This window comes from Strix aluco, chromosome 10 (assembly GCF_031877795.1).
Source record: "Strix aluco isolate bStrAlu1 chromosome 10, bStrAlu1.hap1, whole genome shotgun sequence".
NCBI classification, from domain to species: domain Eukaryota; kingdom Metazoa; phylum Chordata; class Aves; order Strigiformes; family Strigidae; genus Strix; species Strix aluco.
Genome location: NC_133940.1, coordinates 26,334,140 through 26,352,881, shown reverse-complemented (window position 1 = coordinate 26,352,881; position 18,742 = coordinate 26,334,140). Strand labels below are relative to the sequence as shown.

The following is an 18,742-nucleotide window of genomic DNA, read 5'->3' as shown; positions in this document are numbered from 1 at the left end:
GAAGGAGAGACCTCTGCAAACACCAAGGTCAGAGGAAGAAAGGAGAAGGAAGGGGAGGAGGTGTGCCAGTGCACAGACCCCCCTGCAGCCCGTGGTGAGAGGGCAGGCTGTGCCCTGCAGCCCACAGAGGTCACCAGTGGAGCAGATGACACCTGCAGCCTGTGGAGGACCCCACGCCAGATCAGGTGACTACACCTGAAGGAGGCCAGGACTCTCTGGGAAGAAGGCCCTGCTGTTGTAGTTTGGCGCTGGGAGGATTGCAACACAGGGGAGGGACCCACACCAGAGCAGCGCGGGAAAGGCTGCGGCCCGTGGGAAGGACTCACGTCAGAGGAAGTTCATGGAGGACTGTCTCCTGGGAGAGGGAGCCCACGCTGGAGCAGGGGAAGAATGTGAGGAGTTCCCCCCCACTGCCCTCAGGAGGAAGGAGCAGTGGACCAACTGTAACCCCCATTCCCTGCCCCCTGCACCGCTGAGGCGGAAGAGGGAGAGAAATCAGGAGCAAAGCAGAGCCCGGGAAGAAGGCAGGAGAGGGGGGAGGTGTTTTTAAGATGTGATAATGCTTCTCACTCTCTTACCATGTCTGTTAAGTGTTGTTGTTGTTGTTAGTGTTTGAATTAAATCAAAGTTCTTTCTCTTCCCCTATTGAATCTGTCTTTTGCCCGTGACCATAACGGGTGACTCATACCTCCCTATCCTGATCTTGATTCCGGAGCGTTTTGCTTTATTTTCTCCTCCCCATTCCTGAGGGGGAAGGGGTGAGAAAGGGGCTGCCTGGTGCTCAGTTTCCCTCTAGGCTCAAACCACAACAGGTGGAAATATGAAAATATGACTATTAAAATCTTATGATTAGACAGCAAATATTTTCCCTTGAAAAGAAGTATAACATTAATTCACACTTTAAATGTTAATGCAACATGCAGCTCTTACCTATATTAGAGGGGTTTTATGAGTTGTCAGTTACAAGTTGAAATATGCATTAGACTGGCTTTCTCCATCAAACATACTTTTCAAGTGATAGACCTGATTTAATCTTTACTCCCATAGGTGAAATCCCCTCATTCAATTCATAATTGGCTTTCTGGATAGCATCTCTTTCCATGTGTGTTATTGCAACAGGCCCAAGGTGTGTGATACTTGTAATCCCTTTCCATTTAAGGGCAGTACCAACAGCTGAGTCAAGCGGCATAAAATACCTTTTTCTAAAAAAACCCCACTATTAATTATTCATTCTGAAGTTTATAACAAGCTAAGAAAAGTGATAAATGGCAAGCTGTTTCTTTTGGAAATTTATTCTTCCTTTGAAATGCCTGGGAAAGTCTCATTCTGTCTTCACTGTGACTTTGGAAATTCAGACAGTAATATGGAGTGTTCACATGTTTCAGAGGTATATGTCCAACCCTCTTCCCCTCATGGACTGGAAGTTTTAATGTTTTAAGTATCCCTTTGATCTTTAAGTGTGCCCTCTAAGCCACTTCTGGTACGTCTTGCAGCAAGCTACACTTAGCTCTGTTCCTTCTTCACCCAAAATATCACAAGTTGTGGTGATTAATATCATTACCATTATTTCCATTAGTGGACTAGAATAATTCAAAGGCAACAGCTCATTAAATTTCCATGTAGTCAATATTTTAATACTAGCAAGACCAGCTCATAAAATGAGGTGTAACCCATTAGAAATGAATGTCTGGGGGGGCAGTTGAGTAACCTTACAAAAGAAAGGCTTGTATATCTCCATTGGTCTTACAGGTTTTTCAGAGCTGTAAACTGTTCTGCTCACCCGGCACACAAACCCAACCCTTCCTCATATACCAGCCTTTGACTCCACAGCTTAGCAAAAGCAAGTGCTAGTAGATGTAAAACTGTAAAAGAGAAAAATACAAAGCAGTTTGAAATTATACCTAGCCAAAGCTTGCTTGTTCAGCTGCTTTGTACTTCTCACTTCTCTCACAGTGTTCTCCAGCTGTGTTTCTTGTCTGGTAGTTGGTAGTGCCATTTCTACTTTTAGTTTGATTTCTGGACTGGAGATTAAATGCTTGCTTGCTTGCTTTCTTCCATTCAATATTTTATTCACTTTAAGTTAAATGTCACATCTTCATTCCTTCTGAAATGAAATTGCAGCAGAAGTTTGCATTGATTTATAACCAGTTATGATGGTTTGCTTTTCCCCTTTACCTTGTTTTGGAGCTGAAAGAACTGTAGTGTTTCTTTATTTCTTTAATGTATTATTCTGTTCAGTTCATTTCATATGAAGCATTTAGCATTGCTCTGTGAAGAGGCAAATTATTGCATTTAGTATCCTAAATACTTCCTGGATTGTTACAGAACTTTCAAGATAGATAGTTAAAATAGTATTTACAATATATGTATCCAGTGAAATCTACAGTCTACAGTTAGTTTTCCATAGAGACTCTATGTAAAGCATTAAAAGCCTAGGTAATAAAACTATAAGTGTTCATGTTATTTCTTATTCCTGCTTTTACCTGTTCATTGGTAAGGAAGTCTCCATGCTTTCATAAAAAGCATGTTAAGTTATACAGTGTAAAAATGCAGAAATAGACTTTCTTCAGATATTTGTATTCTGCAGAGATTCTGCATCCAACAGATTTTATCTTTGTGGTTCTAACAAAGACATTTTCTTAAGATTAAAGTTTCTGTAGCATTTTGGTTGTTTATCAAATATAAATACAGTTCAACACAATGTCTTTTGAAAGAACCTGTTCTGAAGATGATTAGATAGAGGAATTTTGTATTGCCACTAGTGAAAATACTTTCCTGATTAGAGAAAATATGGATCTCTTTTGATAAATTCCAGTCCTGTAACTGACTACTGGTATCATTTAATCTGAACTAGGCCAATGTATTTTCTAGATAAATTCATATTCACTCATTTAATAGGATCATTTGAGTTTTAAAACTTGCATTGATGTTCCCACAACCTGCCATAAATTCTTCCGGTAGTTAATTATTCTCATTGCTGGAAAAAAAAAGTCAATTTATTTGTAGTCTACATTTGTCTGGCACAAGCTTCTAGTCCTTTGATCTTGATGTATTTTTATCCATCAGACTGGAAAGCAGGTTTCTCATTTAGGTATTTTCAGGATGCAATCAAATTACCTCTTCACTTCTTTTTTTTGTAAGCTTGATAATTTGAGCACTTCCAGTTTGTCATCCTAACGCATGACCCTCCTCAGCAACCTCTTTAAATTCCCAACTGTAATATTTTGCATATTTAACACTGAGTTGCAGAGCTGTCTGGTGAAAGCATTCATTCATGGGTAGGGCAGTACTCCTGTGGTAAAAGAGTACAAATGAGACTACATTAATGTAACTATTACCAACTAGCTCTTTACTCTTTTTAAGGCTTGTGTTCGTTTTTCATTCATACACAGGCAAAAATGAAACTGAGAGGACACTTTTATTTTTTCCTTAAGAAAACCCCACTGTTATTTCAATTTAAGTTTGACTCCATCAGGAAGTCCATTTTAAGAGAAGAATCATTATCTGTTTAGAAACTGTGAGAGGAGTAAGCTTTTAAACAGGTTTAAGAAGATGTAGACTTGGAAATAGTTGTCCCTGCATTTGAGTGGAGTCAGCACAGAAAATGGCATTTCTAATCCTGGAGGCACTTCTCTGGGGTTGTATAGCAATAGCAGAGGACTAAGTAAGCTGTCAGTGCCAGTCCCATTGAATTGCTGGATGTGTGGAGGTAAGCATTTTGGGACTGATGTAAGTAGAATATTTTGGCTGTATGTTTTCAAAATTATTCTTATTACCTACAATTAATATACTCATTTTATATAAAGCATTATCTGTATTAACTAAGAAATATCAGATAGCCAAGAGGTGGCTATATTAATACATTTCCCCCCTGAAACCAGTTATATTAACAAATATATTAAAAATATTAACAAAACAATACCACTTATTTTACTTTACTTTTAAAATAACTTTTCAATGTACTTGAGAGTTTAAAAAAAAAAAGAAAAAGTTCAGAAAGTATCAAAGGAAAGCAGCTTACAAATTATATAATGCAACAATTGAAAGAGTTAGAAAAAAAAGACTTCCTATGTGGAATCTGGTCTAACTAAGGAGCACTCTGCAATACAATTATAAAGATCAAAGAAAGAATAATAGTACTTTAAGCTAGAAATTAATTAAATCAGGCGATTCACCACTGGCTGTTAAGATCATTTAATCATTATCCAATTTCCTTATTTGCTTTTGTGCTTGTCCTTCTTGCTTATTAGATTTTAATAAAACAGCATAAGAAACTTTAAGAATAAATTATACATTCTAAAGTACTACCACACTCACTCTTTATTTTTCCCTACAGTAACAACAGGCACTAGTTCTGCCAGTGCCTTTTAGATTTTTTACTTCCTCTCTTATAAAATTATACAGAAGTGCTGAGTATGCCACTGCACATTTATTTGTTTGCAAAATTAATAATTACACCTTAGGTTCCATGGGTAGTATATTTTCTGCTGCTTAGTTGAAATAGTAAATTTCATATTGTCATTTATTTCAAGCTGTCTTATATATGAGACATGATTCTTTAGTCACAGAAATGGGACTGTCATGCAGTGAAAATAGGCTAAAATTAAAGCTAGAATAGTCACTAGCCAAGAAACACTTGTTTCTTTCAGTTTTCCATGAAAAGGATAGTATCTAACATAGAACAAAACAACAGTCATAACAAATATATAGGTATGTACATATTCAGGATGAAAGCAAAGTTGGATAATTTAATGCCAAATCATCTACGTGTCTGTTTAGTGAAGAGACTTAAACTTTCAATTGCAAGTCCCTAACCAAGGATTTTTAATGAATTGTCTGCTTTAGGATAACACTGTATGCTGGGGAAATGTAAGAAGCAAAACTTTTACTAGTCAATACTTCACAAGATTTAGTAGGTGATTTAGAGAGCAAAGGCTAACTAAAGACATGAAGGAAAGTGGCAAGTTAGGTGAAATGCAGCATAAATTTGTGAGTATTAAATTGTGTTAACATTCTACGTTTGATAATTTTTCAGACAACAGAAATATTGCAGATTCAAATAAGTATTGATCTAGCTGCCTGACCACCTGTAAAATATTTGATCTACTTCTGTAGAGCAATGTGTTTGATAAACTAGGAAAAACAGACTTTTCAGAAAAATGAAAACTTTTTTTTGAGGATTAGTATTTGAAGGTCATTTGATGGGACAGAGAGCAATAATAATGCTTTTAGTAATAATTCCTGTTGAAAGCTAGATGTTATTCAGGAGCAACTGGCAAGACTCCAGAAGTCAGAATGTAGTAATTAATCCCAAATCAACTGAGCGCCATAGAAGTGATGTGACTGAAAATGGCAAAGATGAACTTGGAATTAATCAGGAACAGGTTTCCAGGAGAAATATAGTTTTAATGCCATTGTCTTGACATTGGTAATATCTTGTGTGAAATACTGTGTGATGTTCGGGTCATTTACAGTCATTAAAGGTGTGAAGTTACATATGAACATTAAAAAAATATAATGACTAAAAAAGAAAATGTATCATCTGTCTCATATGAAGAGAATTTTTTTTAAGGATTTCAATTTGGTTAACCCAGCCAGCTAGATCTGAGACAGAATTCCTCTTCCTTAACAGACAGAAGCTAAAGAGAAAGAACTCTTTAAGGTAAAAAACAATGTTGTGTAAGAGCAAGCATCCATACAAACATCTGTAAGTAAATCTGGTAGAATTCCAGAGGTCTGTCTAAGATGGTGTTTGAGGAGCTGATGAAAATGATTACATTATAGTAGCCTGCAGCTATGTAGAAGAGTAAAGAAATGGAGGTAGTAGCCTAGAAGGGCTCTTTCAGATTTAACACCTTTGCTTTGTGGTGTAACATGTTTGTCAGGTTATCTCTAAATAGCTGTTGTTTTTAACTAATCTAGTTACATACCCATACTTGATAAGGTTATTCTTTGGAGTGATGGATGCTGTGCTTTCAGTACTTAAAGGAAGCTTATAAGAAGGATGGGAACAGACTTTTTTAGAAGGGCCTGTTGCGATAGGACAAGGGGTAATGGCTGTAAACTAAAAGAGGGTAGATTTAGACTAGATATAAGGAAGAATTTTTTTATGATGTGAGTGGTGAAACACTGGAATGTGTTGCCCAGAGAGGTGGTGATGCACCATCCCTGGGGACATTCACGGTCAGGTTGGACGGGGCTCTGAGCAACTTGCTCATTGCAGTGGGGCTGGACTAGATGACCTTCAAAGGTCCCTTCCATCCCAAACTGTTCTGTGATTCTAAATACATGATCAGCAGCCTAATACCCTTTTGCACTGTTCATTGTCAAATTACATGCTTTAAGTGTGTCAGAACCCCTGGCACAATGAAATAATTTCAGCACTAATTTATTGGTGTTAAGATATTTATTGAATTAATATCCTAGGAGTATATTTATTGAATTGTAAATTTGAGTCTTAATGAGAGCTCATTTTAGATGGAGGTAAATCTGTAAATGTAGTGTCAGGTCACACCATCTGTGTTTCAGCACATTGTGCGTTGTGAAATACGAGTAGGAAAAGGAAAGACAAAAGATGTCAGGAGAATTACAACTTCTTCCCCCTAAAGATGTCATTCTGTTTCCAAACAAATTGCCACATGTTACTTGTTCTCAGGATTCTGCCTTTCAAAAAGGCTTAGTAACGCATGTCTTCCAGTAGCAGATCTTACATCTTCTTGGAATCTTGCTCTATTTCTCCATTAGTTAATGAAAATAACTATGTACGATAATAGGAGAACATTTGTTTTTCCATCATCAATTATTAGTAACAGTTAAGATATTAATAAGAAGAGTGAATCAGCTACAGGTGTTAATGATAAGCTTCCCATGCAGTGACAGAAAGTAGTCTTATGATCTTCCAGCACATTTTTGTCTAATAATATTTTCTGATTTCCATGTTAATCAAACCAATTCCCTTGATTAATTTCCCTAATGAGGCAAAGTGAATTATAGACTTAAAATACGAAAGGAAGATAGCCTGTTTCCTTAACAAAAAGTTGAATTTACACAAGCCTCCTTTTTTTTTTTTTTTTTTAAATGCAAATATGAAAAGAGGTCATACTCTTAAGGTTCAAATAAGTATCCAGATGGCTTTGCTTATGTATTTGAAGAGCCTTGAGGGGAAACATCTGTCCTGGTTCATGTAAGGGTTACTGCAGTCAAAGCAGAAATACTTGTTTTCAGGTGATGTGCAATATAGTATGTTCTGATATTTCGAAAATATTGCGTACAGTTGATTTTCAGATCAAGGTAGTTCTTAAATTCCTGTTTAGTTAATGTGCTGTGTCTCTCCATCCTAGGTAATATTAAAGCTGGCATATGATACAGTGTGTAAAATATGCACAAGTCTCACAAACAAATTAAGGTGTAACCTACCTTCCTTCTGTGAGGTGTACTCTGTATTTTTGCATTTCTTAGAACTTTTTAATTCTTCAGAGTCCTGATAGATGTTTAGGGTTTGATAAGGCAGTGAAGGAACTGAGGAACCATGCTTCTGCTTTATCCCCAGAATTTTCAGGGAAAGCAGAGAAAGGAATATAGGTATTCTACCCACTAGACACTCCTAGTTCCACTGTCTGAGCTGTGTCTTCTAAATTTGTACCATAACCAATATGTATCATATGTCTTGAAGAAATTGGCATGGAGGTGAATAACTGTTGTGGTGGTTTTGACTACTGGAATCCTTTGATAAGCACCATCATGTTCAACAGTTGAGCTGGTTTTCAGTTCCTTTTAATAGACGAATATATCATGCACTTAATGCCTGTGCAGTTATCCACAAATGCACCGGTTTGTGTTTTCTTCAGTCTTTTTGTCTGTGTGTCTGTAACATTAAGAATTTTTTGTATTAGTTTGTTTTTCATACAGATAATCAGTGGGTTATCATTGACCGGGTAGCCTTTATTTTAAAAAAGGAGAAAAAGTGCTTGTCCAGCATGAACAGAGTTTGGATTTATAGAAATGCCAAAATCTCTAGTGCTGGTAGTATGCATTCCAAATCCCATTCAAACAAATCTAGATCTAAATGAGAAGGCAAAAAATCCATATAGGGAGGCTCTAAAGAACTAGGAAACACACTAGTTTACTGTTGGTTAATGAAAATGAGTTATGTTTTTCTGAACAAATTAGTTATGCAGTCCCAGCTACAAAATTATTGGGTTTAGGTATACAAAATCACTACAGCACTGTGGATATTTATATCATTATACTTTTATGGTAAAGCAATTTCATGTTATAGAGATTAATATTTTTGGAACTGTTATTTTTAAAGTTGTTCTATTTTGCAGTTTCCACTAATTATCTGGCTTGCACTTTCTATGAGAAAACTAACAAATCCTTTAATGTAGGCAGTAGTACAGAATTTTTTCCCTGGAGCCCTTCTTTCCACACTGAGAACTTACAAACCAATAAAAATTATTGTTTAGAGTAATCCTAAGTGTAAGCCACCAAAATCTTAAACTTCTGCCTGCCTCTTGCTGTTTTCAGTGAGTTGTTTTGCATTCTTCTAGGTTTCTTCCATATTTAGCATCTAAATTTTTTTTTTAAAAAGTATTTTTGGCTAAAATTAAAAAGTCAAGCATTTTAAGTCAGTAAATATCAAAGTTTCTGTGATTCTAATCTTTTTACAAATTCTGTGTATCACTGTGGTAGCAATTCTCATGGTGGCACCTGACTGTATTTTGTATGTTCTCAGAGCTATAAAGTAAGACTACAGCAGGCATGTGGCTTTCCACATTATAAGTTTTGTAGGCCTGGTTTATAAAGAGATAAAAAGTAGTGCACTATATTTCAATATGCAAATACATTTAGCAGAGAACACTGCACCATGACTAGAGCATGTGCAAATGATGTGCAAAGGTGACATAATCATGTCCTCCTGAATTTGTTGATTTGAATGTAATGGGTATCCCAATTGCTCCAATTTCATTTATTTGGGAAAATAAAAAAAGTATCATATTAGTCTTTTTTTACCTTCATGAGCCTAATTTTAATGTTAACTTCCATTAATGGGTGAAATATCTTAACCCATATCGTATAATCTGATTAACTGAATGTATATGCTAAAAATGTTAAAAGAGCAAAATACCCTTTTGCTTGCTGAATACATCTTACTATAGCTAGAAGCTAGTAATTGCTATTAAAGACTGATTCTTTAAGAATAAATGTTAAAATCTGTCTCAAGGACTGGTTTTCAACTAAGATTTTTTAATCCACTGTAATGACTTCTATTTTTTCAAAGATATTTTTAGTACTACAATTTCTAATAACGTGTCCAAATTCCTAAGAGCATTTTATCATCGCCTAGTAGTAATGACTGCAGACTGTTCTCTAATAGATCTTGGTATTTAATGGTTTTGTCATTAAGGTTCTCCTTGGAATAATTTATCACTAAATTAATTATTTATCATACTTTTCTAAAAGGAGCTCATGGAACTAAAGATTTCAGCATTCTGAAAATTACATCAATCTATAAAAATCAAAAATAGTTCATTTTTAATTCTATAATTGAGTAAAAAAAATATATAGCCTCTGTCATTTTATAAACAAAGCACAAACTAGAAGAGCTCGTTTGGAATGCAAGCTGACATATTTGGATTTGTTTGGCTGTGGCCTGTTTATAATTGCTACCATTTTCTGCTTTCCTGTGGCCGGTGCATTTTTAGAAAGTTTTCAATAGAACAGCAACATTAAAAATAGAATAGAACTTTAAAAAGCTATTAAAATCCTTTTTTAGAATTACGACACATTTTGCAGTGCTTTCCAAGCCAAATGTTCACGCTTGGGATTCTGGCTTTGGCCCACTGTGGAGACAGGCTAGAATCTTACAGTTTATATCCCAACTTCTCCTCAGCCTTTCTAAGAGGATTTTAATTGAAATCTCTTCAAGGTTGCCTTTATTATTTTCCCTCCACCTTCATGTGTAATCAGATATTATCATCCTCTAAAAGGAAGTAAACTATACGTGTTATAATGTGGTGATATATGTAGACTGCTCTGATTTTGAGCACCTAATTTTTTTTTTTTCTTGTTTGTTTAATAGCAGTGGGAACACACACTTTGGTCAGGAGGGCAATTATGATTAAAATGTTATCATGAACTCTGACAGGTCAAACGTAGTCAGTCAAAAAGCATAGCAAATACAACAGCACTTAATGCTTGCATATACTTGTACAGTTCCTGCTCTTGTATTCCCTAAACTTTTCATTCTTAAATGTTTATGTTTAAGACTCTGCAGTTTGGCCTCAGTAAGGTTGTGTCTGGAGAACTGCTGTACAGACGCAGCATTCTAATTCCTGTTCAGTACAGATCTGCTTGACACGAGGGCTTAAGACTTGTGGTAGTTATAACATTTATGACAGGTCTTTACTATGGTCATTTATTACTACTGTAAAAATCTGCCAAGTTTGGAACAGAAAATGAAGGGAATAATTTAATACAGGCACTTTTAGAGGTGCTGGGGGCTCAGCCTTTCTGTGAAAGAAATAGTCTTTTGCAAACAATATTCTGTACAGGATTGGATCCATACTGCTTTGTTTAGCAGAACTGTGGGGAGGAAGTAACCATCAGTGTTCAAACTAAAATCTGACTCAAGAGGTGTCTTTAAAAGGATGCAATATTTAAAAGGGTAAGTGGAGAGTCCACCCTGCACCTATAAACTTTCCTTGAGTGGCAAAGCTAGAAATCATGTGTGAATAGGAGAAGCAGCAAATAAGTCAGGCTAGGAGAATCCTCCACAGCCCTCCCTATAAATACCTACACGTGCCTTGCTGCTTCCCAGAGCTGAATGGGAACCAGTAACCTGTCACCTGCAAGTGACACGCTTTCCAGTATTTCCTTTCTAGGTAGGCATGTTCTTTTCATTTGAGTGACTTCAGCGAGATCCTTGGTATACTTCCTGAAAATAACAAGATGAGACTAAATGGAGGCAATAGCTTAGCCCGTGGGACCTGGGGCTAAGGTTAGGTGTGAGAAACTGTATGCTTAGTTTTTCTGACGCTAGTGGAAGAGAGACAAATTTCAAAATTTGTGGTGTAAGTCTGGTTATCCAGATCAGGTCACAAGTACATATTGACAAAAAAATACAAGCTTTAGGAGTGAATCTTAGCAAATTCTAGAAGCATTGTGATACTTTCCTGTCTATCAGTACTAATTTGAGTGTTACAGAGGATACATTTTTTGAGACTTTAATATTAAAGAAACTTCTTTAATAATAACATTACTCAGGAAATAGGGCAAAGCAACTTTAATGATAATTCACTGGGAAGTGCTAAGTGGTAGGAACTTCTTATTTTATTCATAGTGAACAAACTAATACATCAGTTGCACATAGGAAGGGCAAAAGGACTGCTGAATGGAGCCAAATTTATTCTCTTATTTAAACTAGTACAATTCCATTGATTTCAGTGGTGTAACTTGGGAGAAAAATTGGTTGAAGTTTAGAAAAATGTGAATTTTTATGAATTTGACTTTCATTTCTGAATTTACATATCTGACTCTTTTGATGCCCTTTTTTAATTTTTTTTTTCTCATGTGCCTGTGGGTGGAAATATGGATAGAAATTCAGCAGCACTTAAATGTGCAAGAAACTACTTTTATCATAAACATCTTTATATACTGTCATTTATATTATTATTCAGTTTTAAAACCTCTTCGACCATTCAGAATAATAGATAGTGTAAACATCCATTTAAAAAAAAAAAGTCCCATAAAAAAACATTTTATGTTTTCATGTATAAACTGTTCATGCTAAATTCATATTTCAATAACCAAGAAGATTAAGAAATGTCTCTAAGTAGCTTTTTGTGAGCTGAACATATGAAATCCTTTCAGTCCTAGTAACGTTCTTTTTTATGGCTGTGTTCACAGTTTCTAATAACTTGAATTACTCAACTCTATCCAGTGGCTGTATAGATAAATCAAGTAAATAATCATTTATCTTCAGTTAGGATCTTAGAGCTGTTACATATATGTTACATATGTTGCTATAGCATAGTCTGTCTTCCTCCTCAGCAGTGCCTGTTTCAACTCAGGATCCAGACTGAAATTATTTCATGACTTCTAGTCCTCATCATTTGATTTAAAATGCACAGTGATCTTAAAATTATTAAAAGGGAAACAGTGTTCACTTACGCCTTATTTTGTTGAGAAACAGATAAATAAAAATCCAGCTTCAGCAGCATCATTTCAGTCCAATAAAAGTAATCGGAGTTTATAAAAACTGCTTATGTTTGCAAAGAGTAGGCTGTCATAGACCTTTTCAATTAATGGAAGACTTCCTTCACATTTAAAGTTAAACGGAAAGCTTTCAAATTTCAATTATGGAATTTTTCCTTAGGTTGGCTGGCAGTTAAAGAACCTAGTAAATGCATTGCGGGAAGACCCAAATGGAGTGATTTTAACCTTGAAAAAACGTCCACAGAATACCCTGGTTTCTGCTCCTGCCCTTCTGAAGAATGTGAGGTGGAAGCCTCTTGCACTTCAGGTAAGAAGGCTGTTGCAATGCTGGTGCTGTGGTAAATCCTTTACTTTATTCAGGAGAAAACACTAGAATTTCTCTTTGCAGTGAAAGGAACAGGAGCCTCTAAAAAGTCCCAAATTCCTCTGAAATAAGGTGCTGAGATAAATATGTGTGGCAATACTGTATGTGTCAATGAGATTGTTTTCCTCCTTTTTTTTTTGTGAAGTTGGGAGCCACAGGAACTCATAAAAGGAAAGAACGCTTACAGATGGTGTTACTGAAGAACAAGGCAGCCTAAGGTTCAGTAGCTTGTTTTGACTGGCAGAGGCAACACTGCCTCCCTGTTTCCATTATTTCACAGTCTGTCAAAACTACTTGTTTGTAATCAAGCGTGTCAGACCTTTTAAATTTCAGGAAAAGTCTGCTTCTGTTCCACATCTCTCATCAAGTTTGAGTTTTTGGTAGCAATGCTAATAGAACCTCTGATATTTTCTGCATATTTACTCCTTGAAAACCTGTTGATATAAAAAAATAATTTGTGAACATCACAGCTGGTTCTTCCTACATCATCAACGTATGTAGGAGAAACTGACTCTCTGTAAAAATACTGAATGTAAAATGTCATTATTAAAGGCAAGTTTTTTGAGTAAATTAGTAACTATGCATGTTTATCTTTAATACTATATAATATCCTGTAATAACTTTCATAATGTGCAAACCTCACAGCATTGTTTTGTTTGGAACACATGATACATCAATTTGTTTCTGAATAATTTTTAAGTTAACAAAACAAAGCAAACCCTTCAAGCCTATCCAGGCAAATTTCCTTCCCACCTGGGACTTCCTGAGTCTTTCAGTCCCTAAATCCTATGCAGCTGCTTCACTTAAGGAGTTTGTGTAATCCTTGAAGCTCAGGAGTGCTGACACTTGGGTTTACCTCTGGGGGAGAGGAAAGGGGCATTATAACACCCAGAGGAGATTCAGAACTCTTCAGATTTTTCTGCCATAAGGGTGCAGGAATAACAAACATTCTTTGCTCTAGCAAGTTGTTTATGTATCTACTTGTGAACTTCGTCTGAAGCCTCCAGGGACAGCAAAATGGAAATGCATTTGCAACAGAGCTTCTACAGAGATCCTCTCTTTATATTAGTACATTCAAGGATCATAATTCCCAAGCAGCACTAGTTCTGGAAGTTTTGTCAGTGTGAAAACAATATGTACTGTATATGGGCATGGTATTTTCCACAAGACATGCCAACATTTGTCATGGTAGCCAAATAAGTGCAAGTGCACCAAGCTATTTTTGTGGAATTATCAACTGTTTCTATTTTTGTGATATGTCTTCTCCTGATGACCCAGAACACAAGAGCCCCTGAGGATCAAACGGTGCTTTAAGTGTCATCCTCATAGGATATGTTTCTTCTGTTAGAGAATAGTGTTGTAAGGGATTTAAGTAAAAACATAAATCACTTTGGAAAATAAAAAGATGTTGAAAACCAACTTTAGGTCGTCTTTAGCATTTTTAGGTCGTCTTTAGTCTTCATGCCACAGAGGTAAGCTCAAGTATTAGGACCTGGATACATTTTAGGACACAGTTTTTGTTTTGCCTGTTTCCTACAGTTCTCACCTGGATCTAGTATTATTTATTATTGTCATTAATGACTTGGAACTAGCATGATTAAATTTCAAGATGATACTAAAGCTTGTGTTTCCTGGACAGCTGACATAACAGCTTGATGCTGCTGGACTAGAAAGCAGTGATCTCACTTCCCTCTCCCTGTTCTTGGCTGCAGAATGTCCTTGCCTTTGTTTGACTTTGCCATTTTTTAGACTCTCTAGATCAGTTTAATTTGTTGAATTGGTAGGAAGGCTTCTTGGATTATTTATTTGTTTTTCTGGAGTTTTCTACCACTAATGGATTAAATTGGCTCTTACAGATCAGAGGCTGTCAGAGGCTATTGACAGACTTTCAGAAATAAGCAGAATACATTCAGCATAGACAGAAGGTATTATACTCAGACAAAAGTAACCAGCTGCATGAATGTAGGATATGGAATGATCAGTTAAGCAACAATCTGTAGAAAAAGATCTCAGTTAAAGTAGATCAAGAGTGAAGACAATTCAGTAAATGTCAGACTGTCACAAAAAAGGATAACGTATATGGATGTGTTATATTTCATGGTGTGTTACATTATATGGATCCATATATGTATCCACGTATGTAACACACCATGACAAATAACACATGCAGAGCATTTCTTCCATTCTGATTTAGTGTTGGTAAAAACAAAGCAAAAGCTGTACATAGTTAGGGGAGGAACAAAGGAAGCAGGATTTAAGAACCTGAAATTCAGAGGCCAGAAATAATATTTGTTAACTCAGGTTGGTGCGCAGCAGGAATTTTTAAAATAAAAGTTATCATGCGCTCTGTTATTGTTCAAGGCACTTACAGGTATTATTCATAATTTTTTCCACAGTAGTTATGTTTAAAATTATACCACATGGTTAATTTATGAATTGTTAATGATACAGAATCTGTGAATCCTTATAAAATTTATTTCTTGGTCTCATTGTAGCTTTTCTTTGCTGTATATAGTTTCCCTTGATGCTTAATTAACAGCAGCAGAATGTTAACATATGCCGAAGTTTTATGCTACAATTATCTTTCAGTGAGACAACATGTCAGTCATACCATTTTCTCATTTTGTCTCTAGTTGGCATTATGTGATATTAGAAGACTATTTTCATTTTTAAACTCTGTGATTATCTTCCCCCTGAATATAAAATGGTTCTTTCATCTGCAATGGCAAACAGTGCTCTGTTTTTTAGAAAAGTGAGCATACCAGCATCTTCATTCAAATAAAATACAACATTTATTGTATTTTTTTCTTTTTATTTGCAGAAATTTTCTAATTGGAATAATCCTTCCTATTACAACTACTTGATCCAGAACATTAAACATTTTATTATTTAGCTTGAGAGATAGAATCTGTCAGCTGACATGAGTAGTAAAGCTTATGTCAACAGTGACAATTTTATAATTCTTACATATTAGAAAATAAACATTAGGCTCTGCAGCTTTATAAGTACCTTCAGAATAATTCTAGCTAAGTAGCTCATTTCAGATTTTGAAAACCATATGAATTTGGAAAGGTGTTGCTTCGTACAAAATTCTATAGCCTTATGAGAACAGATGCTTGTAGAGTGAAAAAAGGAAAATAACAAGTTGGTGTACACCACTTCTTGTATACCACTCAATTCAGTTTGCAGTTCATAGTTCAGGTACTGTACCCTGATAGAATTGGTCAGATGAACTCTGAAATTATGTGCTGCCCATTTACTTCACTATGAGTGAGAAATATCTTGGGCAAGGAAAGACTCTTAACACCTCAGACAAAGGAAATGCAGCAAATAAGTCATGTTCTGTTCTCTTAAATGTCTTGTATCAGAGGAGATGGTGATCTGTCATGTTCTTTGCATCTTAATACCACTCGTGCTTTTATTGACTTCTGTTGTATTCACATGTATTTCATAGTATTCTCTTGCTCTGATGAGAAAAATTATTATTTACACATCAAAAACGGTTTATATTTCAAGTTTCAAAAAAGTAAAAACCCACAAGACCTGAAAACACTGAGAACATACCTGCTGTTTTACAGCACAGCTATACCAATTTAGCAGTATGTGAGAAATACTCAGCAATATTGAGAGTTCTGTTTCTTATTGTGAGTAGCATTTGTATTATTGAACATGTAATTTTTCTGAATAGTAGCTTGTCCAATTAGTCATCTGTATCACTGGCATGAATTAATCTATTCTGACAAAAATTACACACCATAGGAATTTATAGGGTGATACGCAGTTACAAAGCCCCATTTTCCCTTAACACAGGCAATCCATGTAGAAGAGTGACGCCTGTGTGTTTTCTGTGAATTCACCCATCAGGGGAATTCTGGGGATTGAGTTTATTCCTTCAAGGGAGAAAGCAGAGACTCAGTACCCCATCCTTAATCTTCATACCCCCTCAAAAGGTAAGGGATGTCCATGTTCAAGCCTCTTGTTGCTGTACCACCGGGCTTTACCAGCTTCCTGCATCTTCTCCTGCTGTTTTTTGCAGGATGCACTGGGGTCATGTTTGTTGTTTTGAACACCACGTTTAAAATAGATACAATATTTAATTGTCCCCAATATTTGCAAAACGCACACAGAATCACAGTAATCTACTTTGTTTCTGAAACAGTTTGAATTTTTCTGTTTGGCAAACAATTGTTTATTTCTGACGAGTGTTGAATTTACCATTCGTCTTTCATTTTTATTCTGCTATTTCAGCATTGCTTAATCATTTTACTGATAATTAGCTATTCTCATTAAAAACTTTGAATAACAACAGCAGATACCCTAAAGTGTCACTTTTCAGAAGTCTTCTATAAACAAATAACTTTTCCTTGGGGTTTTTTTCATCTGTGCGTGTATTTGCACACACTTCATCAAACATTCATTTGTACACACACACAGTCAGCATAATCACTTCAAGTAATTTTACTGGAATTGAGATATAAGACTTAAAGGCCTGACTACATCATTTAATTTATAGTCCTGGTTGAGATGATATTTACTATTTATTAAAATTGCCTTTTTTGACTTGGTGTAATACTGAAATGTTATATTAAATACTCTTATTAAACTAGTGTTTTAATAATATTAGAAGATCCTTGTGCTGTTTTGCAGATAGCTAAAACCACTGAAATTTCATATCTGATATCACAGACATATCTGGTGCTTAGAGTGAAGGTATACATCTTTGCTACCTTCACTCTAAGCTCCAGATCATAGAAGAATTATATTTGCTGGAATGATGACAGAGGAGGAGAAAGTTCATTAAAGACTCCCAGGCCAGATGAGTGAAGGTTTCTTGTGAGTAACTAGCAGAATCGCCCAATATGGTTTATTTGGATTGGGTGCATCCTTTGAGGAAGGGATCAAACCAAGCATTGTTCCAAAGACATAATGGCCAGCAAATTCTTGGAAAGCACTGTGAAGACAGGTGTTTCTCATAGAGAAGGTGGATAACATAAAGCTGAGAGGGAGAAGGCAGGAGACAGCTTATCTGAGAGCAATCATGAAGCAGTATATTTTCTTAAAAACTTAGAACCCTTATATAGGGAAAGTGAGCTTTGAGAGCATGTATTTCTGTAAACTCAGTGGGTGAGCTCTTACAGTATGCCAGTCCAAAAGGCAAGAAGAAGAGCTGGTATTTTGGGGGTGGGGCAGTCCCATTGACCATTATTTTTCAAATGTATTTATTGTGAAATTGTGAAAGATGAATGAATTACAGTAAGGTTAGAAAAACCAGAAGGATAATGCTTGTCTTCAGAAGGAAATGCAAGAGCCAGGGAATTATAAGTCAGTCACTTAATATTCACAAACATTTTGTGAGCACTTGGAAGATAACAGATGAGTAAAAACAACATTAATTTATTATGAAGAAATCATTAAACAGATTTAATGCTCTTATGTGAGCAGTTAACTGGTCTGGTAGGTAGGAGATAAGCTGTATATCTTACTCTGATATTAATACCTTTTCTCATGACATTCCCATAAGTATGGCATAGAGAATTAAGGACTATGTGAAATTGAGATTGAATGGGTGGAAAATTATTGGATAACCTTGCCTAATAAATAGCTATTAATGGTTCACTAACAAAGGACGTTATCATTTAGTATTCAATGGATAGGTGATATTTGTGGCTTTGTTCCATGTTTTCCTGACAACCTGAAGGATCTGCTTACTAAATTTGCATACAGTGCTAAACCAGGAGGGTCTGCAAATGCAATGGAGTCTGGGTTGGTAATAAAAAATTTGGAAATTCTGGTTTGGAAAACTAGGAAAAAGCTCTAAAAATGTAATGAAATTAAAGAGGGACAAGTGTAAAGTATTCTTCTTGGAAATAATCAACTGTAGTTTTAAAGAATGTAGCAGCTGAATAATATGGCAATAATTCCAAATAGTGTGGAAATTACAGTAAAGAAAAAGCTGAATGTCATGTTGGAAGAAACTCAAATACCTGACTGAGAGACATAAATAGGAATATAAACCACAAGATAAGTGAAATAATTGTTGTGCTTTATTCAGTGTTAGTACAGTCTCAGCTGGGTACTGAGTAAACCGAGTATACACTGGGTACGCATAGTCTAATCAGTTGGAGAAAGAACAGCGCACACTACAATTCATTAGTGTTTTAG

General features: G+C 35.7%; 1 protein-coding gene across 1 annotated transcript in view; it reads left to right on the top strand.

Moving 5' to 3' along the window:
* The window catches only part of LOC141927626 (connector enhancer of kinase suppressor of ras 2-like), a 212,889-nt gene that overhangs the window by 127,101 nt on the left and 67,046 nt on the right, over positions 1 to 18,742 (top strand). Inside the window, exon 9 of the mRNA XM_074834806.1 lies at positions 12,377 to 12,523. Coding sequence (XP_074690907.1) covers positions 12,377 to 12,523 — 147 coding nt within the window. The remainder of the gene's footprint in view (positions 1 to 12,376; positions 12,524 to 18,742) is intronic.